At 37.0% G+C, this 13,608-nt stretch overlaps 1 protein-coding gene across 1 annotated transcript in view; it reads left to right on the top strand.

Moving 5' to 3' along the window:
- Nucleotides 1–13,608, top strand: part of NUP88 (nucleoporin 88) — a 29,948-nt gene that overhangs the window by 9,389 nt on the left and 6,951 nt on the right. Inside the window, exons 5-8 of the mRNA XM_012779351.3 lie at nucleotides 1,900–2,076; nucleotides 5,772–5,958; nucleotides 6,573–6,720; nucleotides 8,536–8,634. Coding sequence (XP_012634805.1) covers nucleotides 1,900–2,076; nucleotides 5,772–5,958; nucleotides 6,573–6,720; nucleotides 8,536–8,634 — 611 coding nt within the window. The remainder of the gene's footprint in view (nucleotides 1–1,899; nucleotides 2,077–5,771; nucleotides 5,959–6,572; nucleotides 6,721–8,535; nucleotides 8,635–13,608) is intronic.

The raw sequence follows: 13,608 nt of genomic DNA, 5'->3' as shown, positions 1-13,608 counted from the left end.
GGAGTTCAAAACCAGCCTGAGCAAGAGCAAGACCCCCATCTCTACTAAAAATAGAAAGAAATTAATTGGCCAACTAAAAATATATAGAAAAAATTAGCCGGGCATGGTGGCACATGCCTAGAGTCCCAGCTACTTGGGAGGCTGAGGCAGGAGGATCGCTTGAGCCCAGGAGTCTGAAGTTGCTGTGAGCTAGGCTAACACCACTGCACTCTAGCCCTGGCAACAGAGTGAGATCTATCTCAAAAATATAAAATAAAATAATAAAATAAAATAAAATACCGTTATTAGATATATTACTATGTTTCTTAAGGTCCATTTAAGTTTTGATGGCTTGGGAGTCATTTAAGTCTCATTAAATTAACTTCTACATCTATTTGTTCCCATTCATTTTCTTGAATTTTTAGTTTAATTCAGGCAGTTCTTTTATTCTAGTGTTTGGTTATTTCTCATTTTTTACCTCCTGATACCATATACCTCTCTATGTGATTGGAACTAAGATATAGTATTTATAATACTTTGCAATGATGTTAACTGTCTCAACTATATGAAATTGTGATTTTATTTTAACCATATTCTTTAACTTTGTATTGAACTGGAATCTTTTTGGATGACAAATTATACTAAATTTTAAAATGTATAAACAGCATGATTTTATAGTTTTTTGCCCTTCCTGGTTATACAGGTAATATACAAGTATTATGAAGAAAATGAAAATCTTTTGTAATCTCCTATAGCCTATTTCAATACAGTAGCCAAAGTGATACTTTCAGTTTAATCAGATTATTCTACTCCCCTGCTCTCCACACCCTATTGATTTCCTAAGGTCTTTACCATGGCCTACAAGGGCTCACAAGTCTGCCACCTGACTCCCTCTCCAGCTTCATTTCTTTCCCTGGGCTCCAGCAACCTTGCCGTCCTTGCCGTCCTTTCACCTTAGAGCCTTTGCATGTGTTCTTCCCTCCACCTCAGCTGCTCCCTGTTTCCTCACTTCCTTCAGATCTTTGCTCAAATGTCATCTTCTTATTTTTTTTATTTTTTGAGACAGAGTCTCGCTTTGTTGTCCAGGCTAGAGTGCCATTACGTCAGCCTAGCTCATAGCAACCTCAAACTCCTGGGCTCAAGCGATCCTACTGCCTTAGCCTCCCGAGTAGCTGGGACTACAGGCATGCACCACCATGCCCAGCTGATTTTTTCTATATATGTTAGTTGGCCAATTAATTTCTTTCTATTTATTGTAGAGACGGGGTGTCACTCTTGCTCAGGCTGCTTTCGAACTGCTGACCTGAGCAATCCGCCCGCCTCGGCCTCCCAGAGTGCTAGGATTACAGGCGTGAGCCACCGCGCCCGGGCTCAAATATCATCTTATCAGAGTCCTTTCCATACCATCTAGTTTAAAGTAGCAGCTCCATCAGTAACCTCTCACCCTACTTTATTTTTCTTCATAGCATTTTCTGAATTTGTATTATATGTTTATTTTTTCTCTGTTATCTCTCTTCTCTCTCTCAGAACCTAGAACAGTAGGTGCTTTAGTAAGTATTTGTAGAGTCAATGAATCCTGCTGCTCAGAGATAACTATAACATTCAGTTTGATGTTTTTATGTGTTTTCTTCCTGTTCCTTTTTTTGCATTTATGCATGTATATATTTGAATATTTTGGCTTTTTGTGTATTGTATATTTAAACTGTTTAAAATTAAAGGAGTGCCAAATAATTTTATGGCCTGATTTTTTCACTTAATTTTATGAGAATTTCCAGTGTTAACATTCTTTATAATCATATTTTTTTGTCTTTTTACTGCATTGAATACAGATTCCATACATAACCCACCTCCTGTTATTAGACATTTTGTTTTAAATCTCATTTAAATCTCTTTTAAATGATACTTTAAATCTCTTTCCAGAAGGGCATATACTGCATCTCTAGGAGAGACAGCGGTTGCATTTGACTTTGGGCCATTGGCAGCAGTCCCAAAGAATATTTTTGGACAAAAAGGCAAAGATGAAGTAGTGGCATACCCACTGTACATCTTATATGAGAATGGGGAGACTTTCTTGACATATGTTAGTCTGCTACACAGGTAAGTTGAGGGTGTAACCCACCTAAAATGAACATTCAGTTTGTGTTCCAGTAGAGATTTTCATGATTGAACTTGGGATCCATGATTTTGACTGTGTGGGGAAGTGTTGCAGCCTTCAGATGCTTGGCTTGCATATTTTGGAGAAAGAGTTGGTATAGATCATTTGGCTTTTCACTTTGTCATATTTGGCTAAATTCTATAGAATTCTTGGATGATCACTTAAGATAGGACTGGATTTGTGTTTACAAGTCTTGTTTTTTACAAGTGAAAAAGTACTTATTGTTTATCTTATATGAGCAAGGCACCATAAGGATGATTAGACATGGTAATCTAGTATCTTATATCCCAGTAGTAGGGGAAAAGCCATATGCACACAAAAAGATAATTACCTATAACACATTATTGGTACACAGACAGTAAGAACCAAGAGAAAGGAAAGATCGTTCTGACTGGAGAAGTTAAGGAAATTTTCATAAAGAAGGACTGATATCTTATGGGACTTAAAGGTTTCATGCAGGATGAAATGAAGCATCAAGGAAGAGTAAGACCATTTCAGTCACAATGGCAGCATAAAGTAGAGTAAAAAACAACCAAGTGCAAGTGTCATTCAAGGTTCAATGATTAGATATTTTGGGCTAAAGCAGAGGATTCATGTGGGGAGCATTAAATGATAAAGCTAGAGCTAGACGTGGTGGCTTGTGCTTGTAATTCCAGCACTTTGGGAGGCAGCATGATCACTTGAGGCCAGGAGTTTGAGATCAGCCTGGATAACATAGCAAACCTCCCTCTCTAAAAACAATTTTTAAAAAAAATTAGCTAGACATGGTGGTGCATGCCCGTAGTCTCAGCTAATTGGGAGGCAAAGGCAAGAGGATCACTTGAGCCCAGGAGTTCAAGGTCACAGTGAGCTATGATTGTGCCACTGTACTCCAGCCTGGGCAACACAGTGAGACCTTGCTTCTTAAAAAATAAAGAAGCTGTTACAAAATTAAGCTTATATTCTACAAGAGTTTGGACTAGAGTGGTAGTTGTGCAAAGGGAGAAATGAAATATAGTAGATAACTACAAAGGAAGGATCAATAAGATTTTGTTTCTGTTTGGATAAGGGAATGCATCATTCATAAAAACATTGAGGTCAGAAAAGGCAGCTAATTTGAGGGGAAGATTCTTTTTTTGTTGTTGTTGTTGTTACAAATGGTCAGTATGAAACAGTATTTTTCTACCAAAAAAGTAGAAATATTCCATAGATAGTTGGAAATACAGGACAATGAAGGAGGACAAAAATCAAGATATGCAAATCATCTGTCATGGTGAGAGAGTCAATAGAGGATAAGAATTTTGGGGAATTTTGTAACTCCAGAGGCATAAGGCCAAGGGCTGAACATTAGAGTTTATTCACTTATAAATCAACTCAGCAGATACTTATTCAGAGCCCACTATGTGGCAGAAGAAGGACATGTAGGATTGAAGACAAGGTCCCTGCTATGTGGTTCCTTGTCCATCAGGAGTGCATACAACTAAACCAATAAGTATAATAAAATGTGATGTGCTCAGGGTGCTGTGGGAGTTTAATGGAGTAAATGATTAGACCTGGCAATCTTGGAATATTTTGAGGAAGTGATAATACAAAAGGTTAGACTTGAAGGATTCACTAGATTGAATTAGAAGCAGAAGTGGTTCCGAGAGAGAAGAAAGCATGCGAAGTGATAAAGATTAGAAATATGAAAGAGCTTGACATTGCAGAATGGTAAGGATTCACTATTGAATGCATTCTCCTTGGCAGAAATGTTCTCTGCCTTTCTTACATGATCGCTCTCAGGAGGATTTTGTGGTACCGTTATTAGCTCTCCTTACCCTTCCTCCTCTTACTGCTAGGCCCTCATTTATCCACAGCATGATCTACCTAGATCTAAACTTAGCCCAAAACCCAAAAGTCACCTATATCTTACATCTGATCAGTCCCAAATTTCTATTGATTTGATGAAGAAACTTTCCTTTTTTTTTAAGAGATGGGGTCTTGCTCTGTCACTCTGGCTGGAGTACACTGGCCAGTAACATCTTACTAGCCTCTAGCCTCACTCACCTCAATAGCCTCTAGCTCCTGGACTCACATGATCCTCCTGCCTCAGCCTCTCAAGTAGCTAGGATTATAAGCATGCATCGCTATGCCTGGCTAATTTTTTTTTTTTTTTTACAGATGGAGTCTTGCTATTTTGTCTAGGCTGGTCTTGAACTCCTGGGCTCAAGTAATCCTCCCACCTTGGCCTCTCAAAGTGCTAAGATTACGGGCATGAGCCACCCAGCCTAAATATTTTGAATGTATATAAGCTTCTCTCCCTTCCTTTGTCCCTGCTTCAGAACTTCATCATCTGCTTAGATCATTCTTCTTTTAAATATTTTCCCTGAATCTCATTTTGGACCCTTCCGTGTCATCCACCTCACTAATACCAGATTGATCCTTGCAAAGTAAAGCTCTTATTTGATTTAAACTTCTAGTGATATACTCACCCAGCAGATAGACTTTGAATACTTTAACATGGCCTACAAGATTATCTGCTTCATAAGCCAGTCCTGGATATCTGTCTAGCTGTTTTTCTGTTGCCTGAGACCTTGTACTTTGCCTCTCATCATACTAAATAAGCTTCCTTCCTCTTACTTCCATGTCTTTCATGCTTTTAGGACTTTGCATAAGCTATTCCCCAACTTGGAATGTTGAACTCCCCCATTCCCAGAAATCATTCTTTCCCTATTTATCTTGCATATTTTTGGTACCTTTAATACCTGCTTCAATGTCTTTATACCCTTTTGTTGTTCCTTTGTTACCCTATAAATCCTTCTGTTGTTAACAATTATAATTCTGGCTAAATGTCTGCCTCAGTAGCTAAACTGTCAGTTCATTGGGAGGTATCATCTAACACTCAATAAATGTGTCTGTCTAATCAAGTTAATTTTCTGGGTCCAAAGCCCTGAAGAGAAGCTACATTTGTGAAGAAAAGATTTAGGAGTTATTATCAGAACATAGGTGGTAGTTAAAACCAGGCATAGTTTAATATGCTCTCATGTAAGTGTATAGTTTGGAAAAAGATGAAGGCTTACAACAGAACTGTGGAGGACACAGATATTTAAGAGATGGAAATTAGAAAAGGACATTAGAAAGGTATATTCAGAAAGGAGAGAGAACTACAAGGAAGAATTGTTATAGGTGTTAAGGATGTCAAGCAGCAATAATTGTTAACTAGTGCTAAATGCATCAGAAGGTCAAGTTGAGTGCCTTTTGGATTTAGCAAATCTCATGGGCGGCCTTTGCCAGAGTAGCTTCAGTGGAATGGTAAAAGCATGATGCATTTCGGTCTGAACAATTCTTTGTTGTAGGGACCGTCCTGTGGGGGAGTGTTTAGCAGCATCTCTAGCCTCTACCCATTAGATGCCAGTAACATCCCCCAACTCTCAGTTGTGACAACCCAAAATGGCTTCAGACATCACCAAAATTATTTGTGGTTGAGAACCACCAGAGTGGTGGAATGTGAATGGAAAGACAAAAAAGTGGAAACATTGGAAATATACTATATTTATAATGGGGTTATGATAGCTGGAGGAAGACAAAGTGCCAAAAAGGTTGGGGACCGCTGTTTTAAGGGATGAACGTGCTTAACTTTTGTCAACATTTCCCAAATATGTTTTCACTTTTTCTTTAGTCCTGGGAATATTGGAAAGCTGTTGGGCCCATTGCCCATGCATCCTGCAGCTGAAGATAACTATGGTTATGATGCGTGTGCTATACTCTGCTTACCCTGCGTGCCCAACATCTTAGTGATTGCTACCGAATCAGGAATGCTGTATCACTGTGTTGTACTAGAAGGGGAAGAAGAAGATGACCAAACAGTAAGTACAGGCTAGTGTGAGTATATTTTGTACCTTCAACACCTAGTATAGTTCCTGAACCAATATAAATGCTTAACATTGTCAGGAATTTTAGCTTATATCTAATACTTCTGATATTTTGGAAATTAAACACTTAAAAGTAATTGAAGCACACTTAATCTAAATGTAAAAGTTAGAAGGTTGCTTGACTTACTTGGTCTACCAACCTACATATTTCTTTCTGATCTCTTTAGTGTTAGACATAAAGAACCTTTGAATCTTGAAATTGGTTTTTTCCCCAACTCATTTACTAACATCTTCCTAAAAGAAGACAGACCTTTATTTTTTCTCTTTTAAGAATAACAGTGCACCATTAGGATGGGAGTGGAATTAAGAAGAATTTGAAAGCACTGTTTGACCCAGCTTTTTGCTTCTGTTTTTAATTGTGAACGTTTTCAAATAAACATGTAAAATCAAAATTACAACACTTTTTAAACTTTTTAATTATTATGGGTATGTCTTTATAGGGTTGATACAGGCACACAATGTGAATTAATCAAATCAGAGCAATTCAGGTATCCATCACTTTGGACATCTACCATATCTTTGTTACAACACTTTTTTTTTTTTTACAGTCAGAAAAGTCCTGGGATTCCAGAGCCGACCTCATTCCTTCTCTGTATGTGTTTGAATGTGTTGAGTTGGAGCTTGCCTTGAAATTGGCATCTGGAGAGGAGGATCCCTTTGATTCCGACTTTTCTTGTCCAATCAAACTTCACAGAGGTAAGATAATCACTACAATTAGTGCTTTTATCCCATAATATTTATACTATGATGATCACAGACTCACATGTAATTTACTTGTTCTGTGGTTCAGGCCTTTAAAAAGTTGACTGGGTTCTTTTGGCCTTTCACTTGCTACAGTATACTTTCTGTCCTAGACAGACTAAGCAAATTTCCCAAGTTTTAAAATAGTGGTCTTCAGTCTGGATCCACACAGATTTATAATAGTAAAATTTTCCTGGTCCTATCAAAAGTAGAACTACCAATGATCCATCAGTCCTACTACTGGGTATATATCAAGAGGAAAAGAAACAGGTATGTCAAAGGGTATCTGCACTCCCATGTTTACTGCAGTACTAGTCATAATAGCCAAAATACAGAATCAACCCAAGTGCCCATCAATAGTTAAATGGATAAAAAAGTGTGATACACACACACACACACACACACACACAATAGAATACCACTTGGTCAGGCCAAGCGCGGTGGCTCACGCCTGTAATCCTAGCACTCTGGGAGGCTGAGGCAGGTGGATTGCTCAAGGTCAGGAGTTCAAAAACCAGCCTGAGCGAGACCCCGTCTCTACTATAAAAGAAGGGAAATTAATTGGCCAACTAATATACATAGAAAAAACTAGCCGGGCATGGTGGCACATGCCTGTAGTCCCAGCTACTTGGGAGGCTGAGGCAGGAGGATTGCTTGAGCCCAGGAGTTTGAGGTTGCTGTGAGCTAGGCTGACACCACAGCACTCACTCTAGTCTGGGCAACACAGGGAGACTCTGTCTCAAAAAAAAAAAAAAAAGACAACTACTTGATCATAAAAAAAGTAAAATTCCATCACTCACAGCAACATAGAAGGATTTCAATCTGGTAGCACTTTGACCTAATGTGCTTGTACCTCTCATTAGCCAGTTTGCCTAGGTTTGGTGATAATGGCTTCAACTCTGTGCTAAAGTATAGCCAAAGCATTTAAGGGGTTAGTATTCCTTACTTAATAAAATAGCAAAGGAACTCATATGGGGCATGTCTAATTAAAGTGTTTGAGAGATACAGTCTAACTATTAAGTCTAAGAACTTTATAGATGAGGAAACAGACCTAGTGAGGTAAAGTGATAAAAACTAATTGGTTTCTCTATATAGGTACATATATCTTTGGGAGATCTTAAGTGTAGGCATTTTTTTCTTGGTTCTCCTAATAAGAGTAACATTTTCATTTGTGAAACTAAGAAATTTTTGACTTGTTCATATTTGTGCTTAAGGCATATTACAATCACTGAAGCACACCCAGATTTCTTAAGTGACAAAAGTGAAATGACTGCTATATAACATAGGGGTGGTATCTAACAAATTTCCTATTTCAATAACTATATGTTGGCTCTTTTTCATAGTAAATTTCTTTTACATCCTAATACTAAGATTCTTCTGTTGACCTTAGCACTATATTATAGTGTAAACATAAGTTTTATATGTACTAGGAGACCAAAAAATTTGTGTGACTTGCTTTATTGCGATATTAGCTTTATTGCAATAGTATATATCCCAAGGTATGCCTGTACTTAAAATATATTTGAAAACTGACTTCAAATTTAAAAATTTCAGGCTTCAGTGAGCTATGATTGTGCCACTACACTCCAGCCTGGGCAACATAGTGAGATCCTGTCTTTATTATAAAAAATTTAATTTCAGAACCCCTAACAGTGCCACATATAAAAGTCTTGTAAGCCTTCCATCAACAAATGTGTTTGTAGGCTACTGGTATAAATTCTTTCAGTTTTCTAATGGCTTCCTTTATATCATTAATGATTCCATTTTCAGATCCCAAGTGCCCTTCAAGATATCATTGTACTCATGAAGCTGGTGTACATAGCGTTGGGCTGACCTGGATTCATAAACTTCACAAGTTTCTTGGATCAGGTGAGTTTATTAACTTTCTGTACCTTTAAGTAGTTTTCAGAGGTTCCATTAAAGTAGTTTGGAATAGAGAAAAGTGAGTGAAACTAGAAGGTTCTTTGAAAAGATCAGTAAAACTGACAAACATTTAACTAGACTGACCAAGAAATAAAGAAGACTCAAATTACTACAGTCAGGAATGAAAGAGGGATACTACTGCTGACCTTACAGAAATAAAAAAGATGATGTGAACAACTCTATGCCAATTCGATAACCTAGATGAAATAGACAAATTCCAAGAAAGAAACAAACTATCAAAACTAACTGAAGAAGAAATAGAAAATTTGAATAGACCTAATGAGACTGATTATAGTAATCCAAAAATTGACCAAAAAGAAAAGCCCAGGACCAGATGGATTCACATTTAATGAATTAATGCCAGTTCTTCACGAGCTTTTCCAAAAAAATTAGAAGATAAGAGAACACTTCCGAAGTCGTTCTTTGAGGTCAGTATTACCCTGATATCCAAACCAAACAAAGATAGCCAAGAAAAGAAAACTACAGGCAGATATCTCTTAAGAATACAGATGCAAAAAATTCATAACAAATTACTAACAAGCTAAATCTAGCAACATATAAAAAAGATCAGACATTGTGACCAAATGAGATTTATCCCAAGAACGGAAGCTTAGTTTAGCATTCAAAAATCAACTGATGTATTATAGTTTATCAACAGAATAACAGACAAAAACCATATGATAATTTCAATAGACACAGATAAAGCATTTGAGAAAATCCAACAGCCTTGAGTGTTTCTCAACAAACTAGGATAGAAAGGAATTTCCTCAAGCTGATGAAAGGCACCCATGAAAAACCCACAGCCAATGCTCTGCTTAATAATAAAAAGACTGAATGCTTTCTGTGTTGACTATCTACTGCTATTATAATAAATTCACAAACCTGTTTTAAAACATCACAAATTTATTATCTTACAGTTAGAAGTTATATGTGGGTCTCAACTGGGTTAAATTTGCAGAACAGTTTTCCTTTCCGGAGATTCTAGGGGGAAACCCATTTCCTACCCTTTTTCAGCTTCTACCACATTCTTTAGCTTATAGCCCCCCTTCCTCCATCTTCAAAGCCAGCAAAAGTGGAATGAGTTCAGTCCTTCTGACATTGTATCACTCTGACCTTTTCTGCTTCCTTGATTCACTTTTTTTTTTTTTTTTTTTAAAAAACAGGGTCTTGTTCTGTTGCCCAGGCTAGAGTGCAGTGGTATCATCACAGCTTACTGCAAACCTCAATCTCATGGGCTCAAGCAATCCTCCTGCCTCAGCCTCCCAAGTAGCTGGGACTACAGATGCACAGCACCACGCCTAGCTAATTTATTTTTTTATTTTTTGTAGAGACAAGGAGTTGCTATGTTGCCCAGGCTGGTCCCAAACTCCTGGGCTCAAGTGATCCTCCCACCTAGGCCTCCCCAAGTGCTAGGATTACAGGAGATTGGCCCTCCTGTGTCGTCGTTACAGAAATTTGCGGTGACATTGGCTCCACCCAAATAATCAATGATAATATCCCTATCTTAATGTCCTTTGATAAGCATCTTTAATTCCATCTACACCTTAATTCTCCTTTACCGTATAGCCTAACATTTTAACAGGTGCTGGGGATTTGGGACATGAACATCTTTAGAAAGTCCATTATTTCACATTTGACCCAAATGCAAAATCCATTTACCTCATCCCAACATCCTCAAAAGTTTCATTATAACATCAACACAAAATTCAAAATCTCATCTAAATCAAGTATAGGTGAGACTCTGAGTATAATCTACTCAGGGGCAAAATTCTTTGTGAACCTAAGAAACTAGAGTAAAAGCTATCTGCTCCCAGAACACAATGGTGGAACAGGAATAGGATACTAGTTGCAGACATTCCAGTTCAACAGGTAAGAACATGGAGGGGAAAAAGGACTCACAAGTCCAAGTAATTTTTAAAATCCAAATTCCAGTAGATTTCAGGTCCTGGGGATTATCCTCAGGGCTTACAGCTCTGCCCTCTGAGTCATCCTTCATTTTTTAAGAAAGGTCACATTTGTTTGTAGTTAAATAGTTTTACCAGCCTCCTATTTTCCTGCCTGTAGAATTTTAAGGGTGTAACAGCCTTCTCTCCTCCTCTCTCTGACCTTTTCAGTCTAAACCTATAATGTTTCTGCTATTATAAAATTCTCAAGAACTTTTTGGGTCTCCTTTGTATATCATAGGGATTCACTGTAGTAGATGTGAGGTTCATCTACAGATCTTTTCTAGATAGATAATCCCATATCTATTTTTCTGCTTCAGTTGAGAAGGTTGTTTGATCTAAATTACACTCTTAATCTCTTCAAAGAGCCTTTGTGTGACTTATTATTCTGATCTTTTTATCTTTCTGAGGTATTACCAGAAAGTGTTATAGCCACACCCATGGCTTTTTGTCCAGAGCATCCTTTCCTGACAGTGAATCTCTTAATTGTAGCATTTTTTGCCATCTAGATAGGCTGAGAATTTCTCAAATCATCAAGTCCTTGTTCCTTTTTGTTTAACAGTTCTTTCCTCATTTATGTCTTTCCTCTTACTGTTATCAAGAAGAAAACAGGCTGCACCTTCAACACTCTGCCTGGAAAGTGTCCAATTTAATTGCTTACATGTTCTGCTTTCCATTCTTCCCTATAAAGGAACAAAACAAGGATGTCTGCTCTTGCTACTTCTATTCAACATTGTAATGGAATTTCTATATAAGAAATTAGCCAAGGAAATGAAAAATGACATATTGGAAAGGAAAAAGTAAAACCATCTTCTCAGATGACATGATCTTTTTATATAGAAAATCTTAGGGAATCCACTAAAATCTATTTGAACTAATAAGTCCAGCAAGTTTGCAGGATAAAAGATCAATATACAAATAGCACTTCTATTTCTATGTACTAGCAGTGAACAACATGAAAAGAAAATTAAGAAAACATTTCCATTTACACTAGCATCAAAATGAATAAAATACGAATGACTTTAACAAAAGAGGTGTAAAACATATTCTTAAATACTTTAAAACATTGTTGAAAGAAATAAAACCATGGCCAGGCACGGTGACTCACACCTGTATCCTTGCGCTCTGAGAGGCCGAGACAGGTGGATTGCTCAAGGTCAGGAGTTTGAGACCAGCCTGAGCAAGAGTGAGATCCTATCTCTACTAAAAAATAGAAATTATCTGGACAACTAAAAAAATATATATAGAAAATATTAGCTGGGCATGGTGGTGCATGCCTGTACTCCCAGCTACTTGGGAGAAGGATTGCTTGAGCTCAGGAGTTTGAGGTTGCTGTGAGCTAGGCTTGACACCACAGCATTCTAGCCCTGGCAACAGAGCCAGACTCTGCCTCAAAAGAAAAGAAAAGAAAACCGTTTAAATAACTGAAAAACATCCCATGTTCATGGATCAAAAAAAATAATATTGTTAAATGGCAGTCCTCCCCAAATTAAGCTAAATATTTAATGTAATCCCTCTCAAAATTCCACCTGGCTTATTTGTAGAAATTGACATGCCAATCCTAAAATGCATACAGAAATGCAAGCAACCCAGAATAGCCAAAACATTCTTAACAGACAAGAACAAAGCTATGGTAATCAAGACAGTGTAAATACTGGCATAAGGAGACACACATGGGTCAATGGAATAGAATTTGAGAGTCCACATTTACATTCAGTTGGTTTCAACATGGGTGCCAAAACAATTCAGTGGGATATTCACATCCAAAAGAAAAAAGCTGTACCCCTCTTCACACCATAGACAAAAATGAACTCAAAATGGATCAAAGACCTAAATGAAAGAAGTAAAATTATAAAACTTTTAGGAGAAAACGTAAGTGTAAATCTTTGTGATCTTGGATTAGGCAGTGGTTTCTTATGACAGTAAATGCATAATAGGTATAAAAAAATAGATAAATTGAACATTATCAAAATTAAAAACTTTTGTCCTTCAAGGATACTAGCACAAATGTGAAAACAACCCACAGAATGGGAGAAATTATTTGCCAATCATATATTTTATAATGGACATGGATGTAGAATATATAAAGAACCCTTAGAACTCAATATAAAAACATAAATAGCCCAATTTAAAAAATGGATAAAGTATTTACATAGACATTGTTCCATCAATGATACACAAATAGCACATGGAAGGTTGCTCAGCGTCATTAGTCATTATGGAAATGAGATAACAAAACCACAGTGAGATATCACTGCACACCCACTGGCATGGCAAAAATGAAAAAGATGGACATTAACAAGTGTTGTTGATGAAGATATGAAAAATGAATAGAAAGGTAAAATGGTGTGGCCACTTTGGAAAACAGTATGGGAGTTCCTCAAATGATTAATCATAGATTTGCCATAAGCCCAACAGTTCCACTCCTAAGTGAAGAAATCCACATTCATGGATAAGAAAATGTAATATTGTTAAATGGCAGTATTCTCCAGATAATTCAAGAGAAATGAAAACCTATGTCCACATAAATATTGGTACATGAATGTTCATAGCAGCATTATTCATAATAGTCCTAAAGTACATTAATTGGTGAATGCATAAATAAAATGCAGTATATCCATACAATAGATTATTCAACAATAACAAGGAACGAATGGCTGAATCTCGGAAACATGCTCAGTGAAAGAAGCCAGTCACAAATAACTACTTATTATATGATTCCATTTATATGGAATGTCCAGAATAGGTAAATCTACAGGTAGATAAGTGATTGCCTACGGGAGGCTGGTGGAAATTGGGGAGTAACTACTAATGGGTATGGGGGTATTTCATTTTTGGGAAATGAAAATATTCTAAACTATGGTGATGGTTTTATAATTATTGTAATATACTAAAAACCCATTGACTTGTACACTTTAAATGGGTGATTTGGATGGTATTGTGAATTATATTTCAAAAAGCTGTTCCAGGTTGAATA

Source organism: Microcebus murinus, chromosome 18 (assembly GCF_040939455.1).
Source record: "Microcebus murinus isolate Inina chromosome 18, M.murinus_Inina_mat1.0, whole genome shotgun sequence".
NCBI classification, from domain to species: Eukaryota; Metazoa; Chordata; class Mammalia; order Primates; family Cheirogaleidae; genus Microcebus; species Microcebus murinus.
The sequence above is the reverse complement of the archived record's forward strand: the minus strand, read 5'-3'. Positions and strand labels throughout refer to the sequence as shown.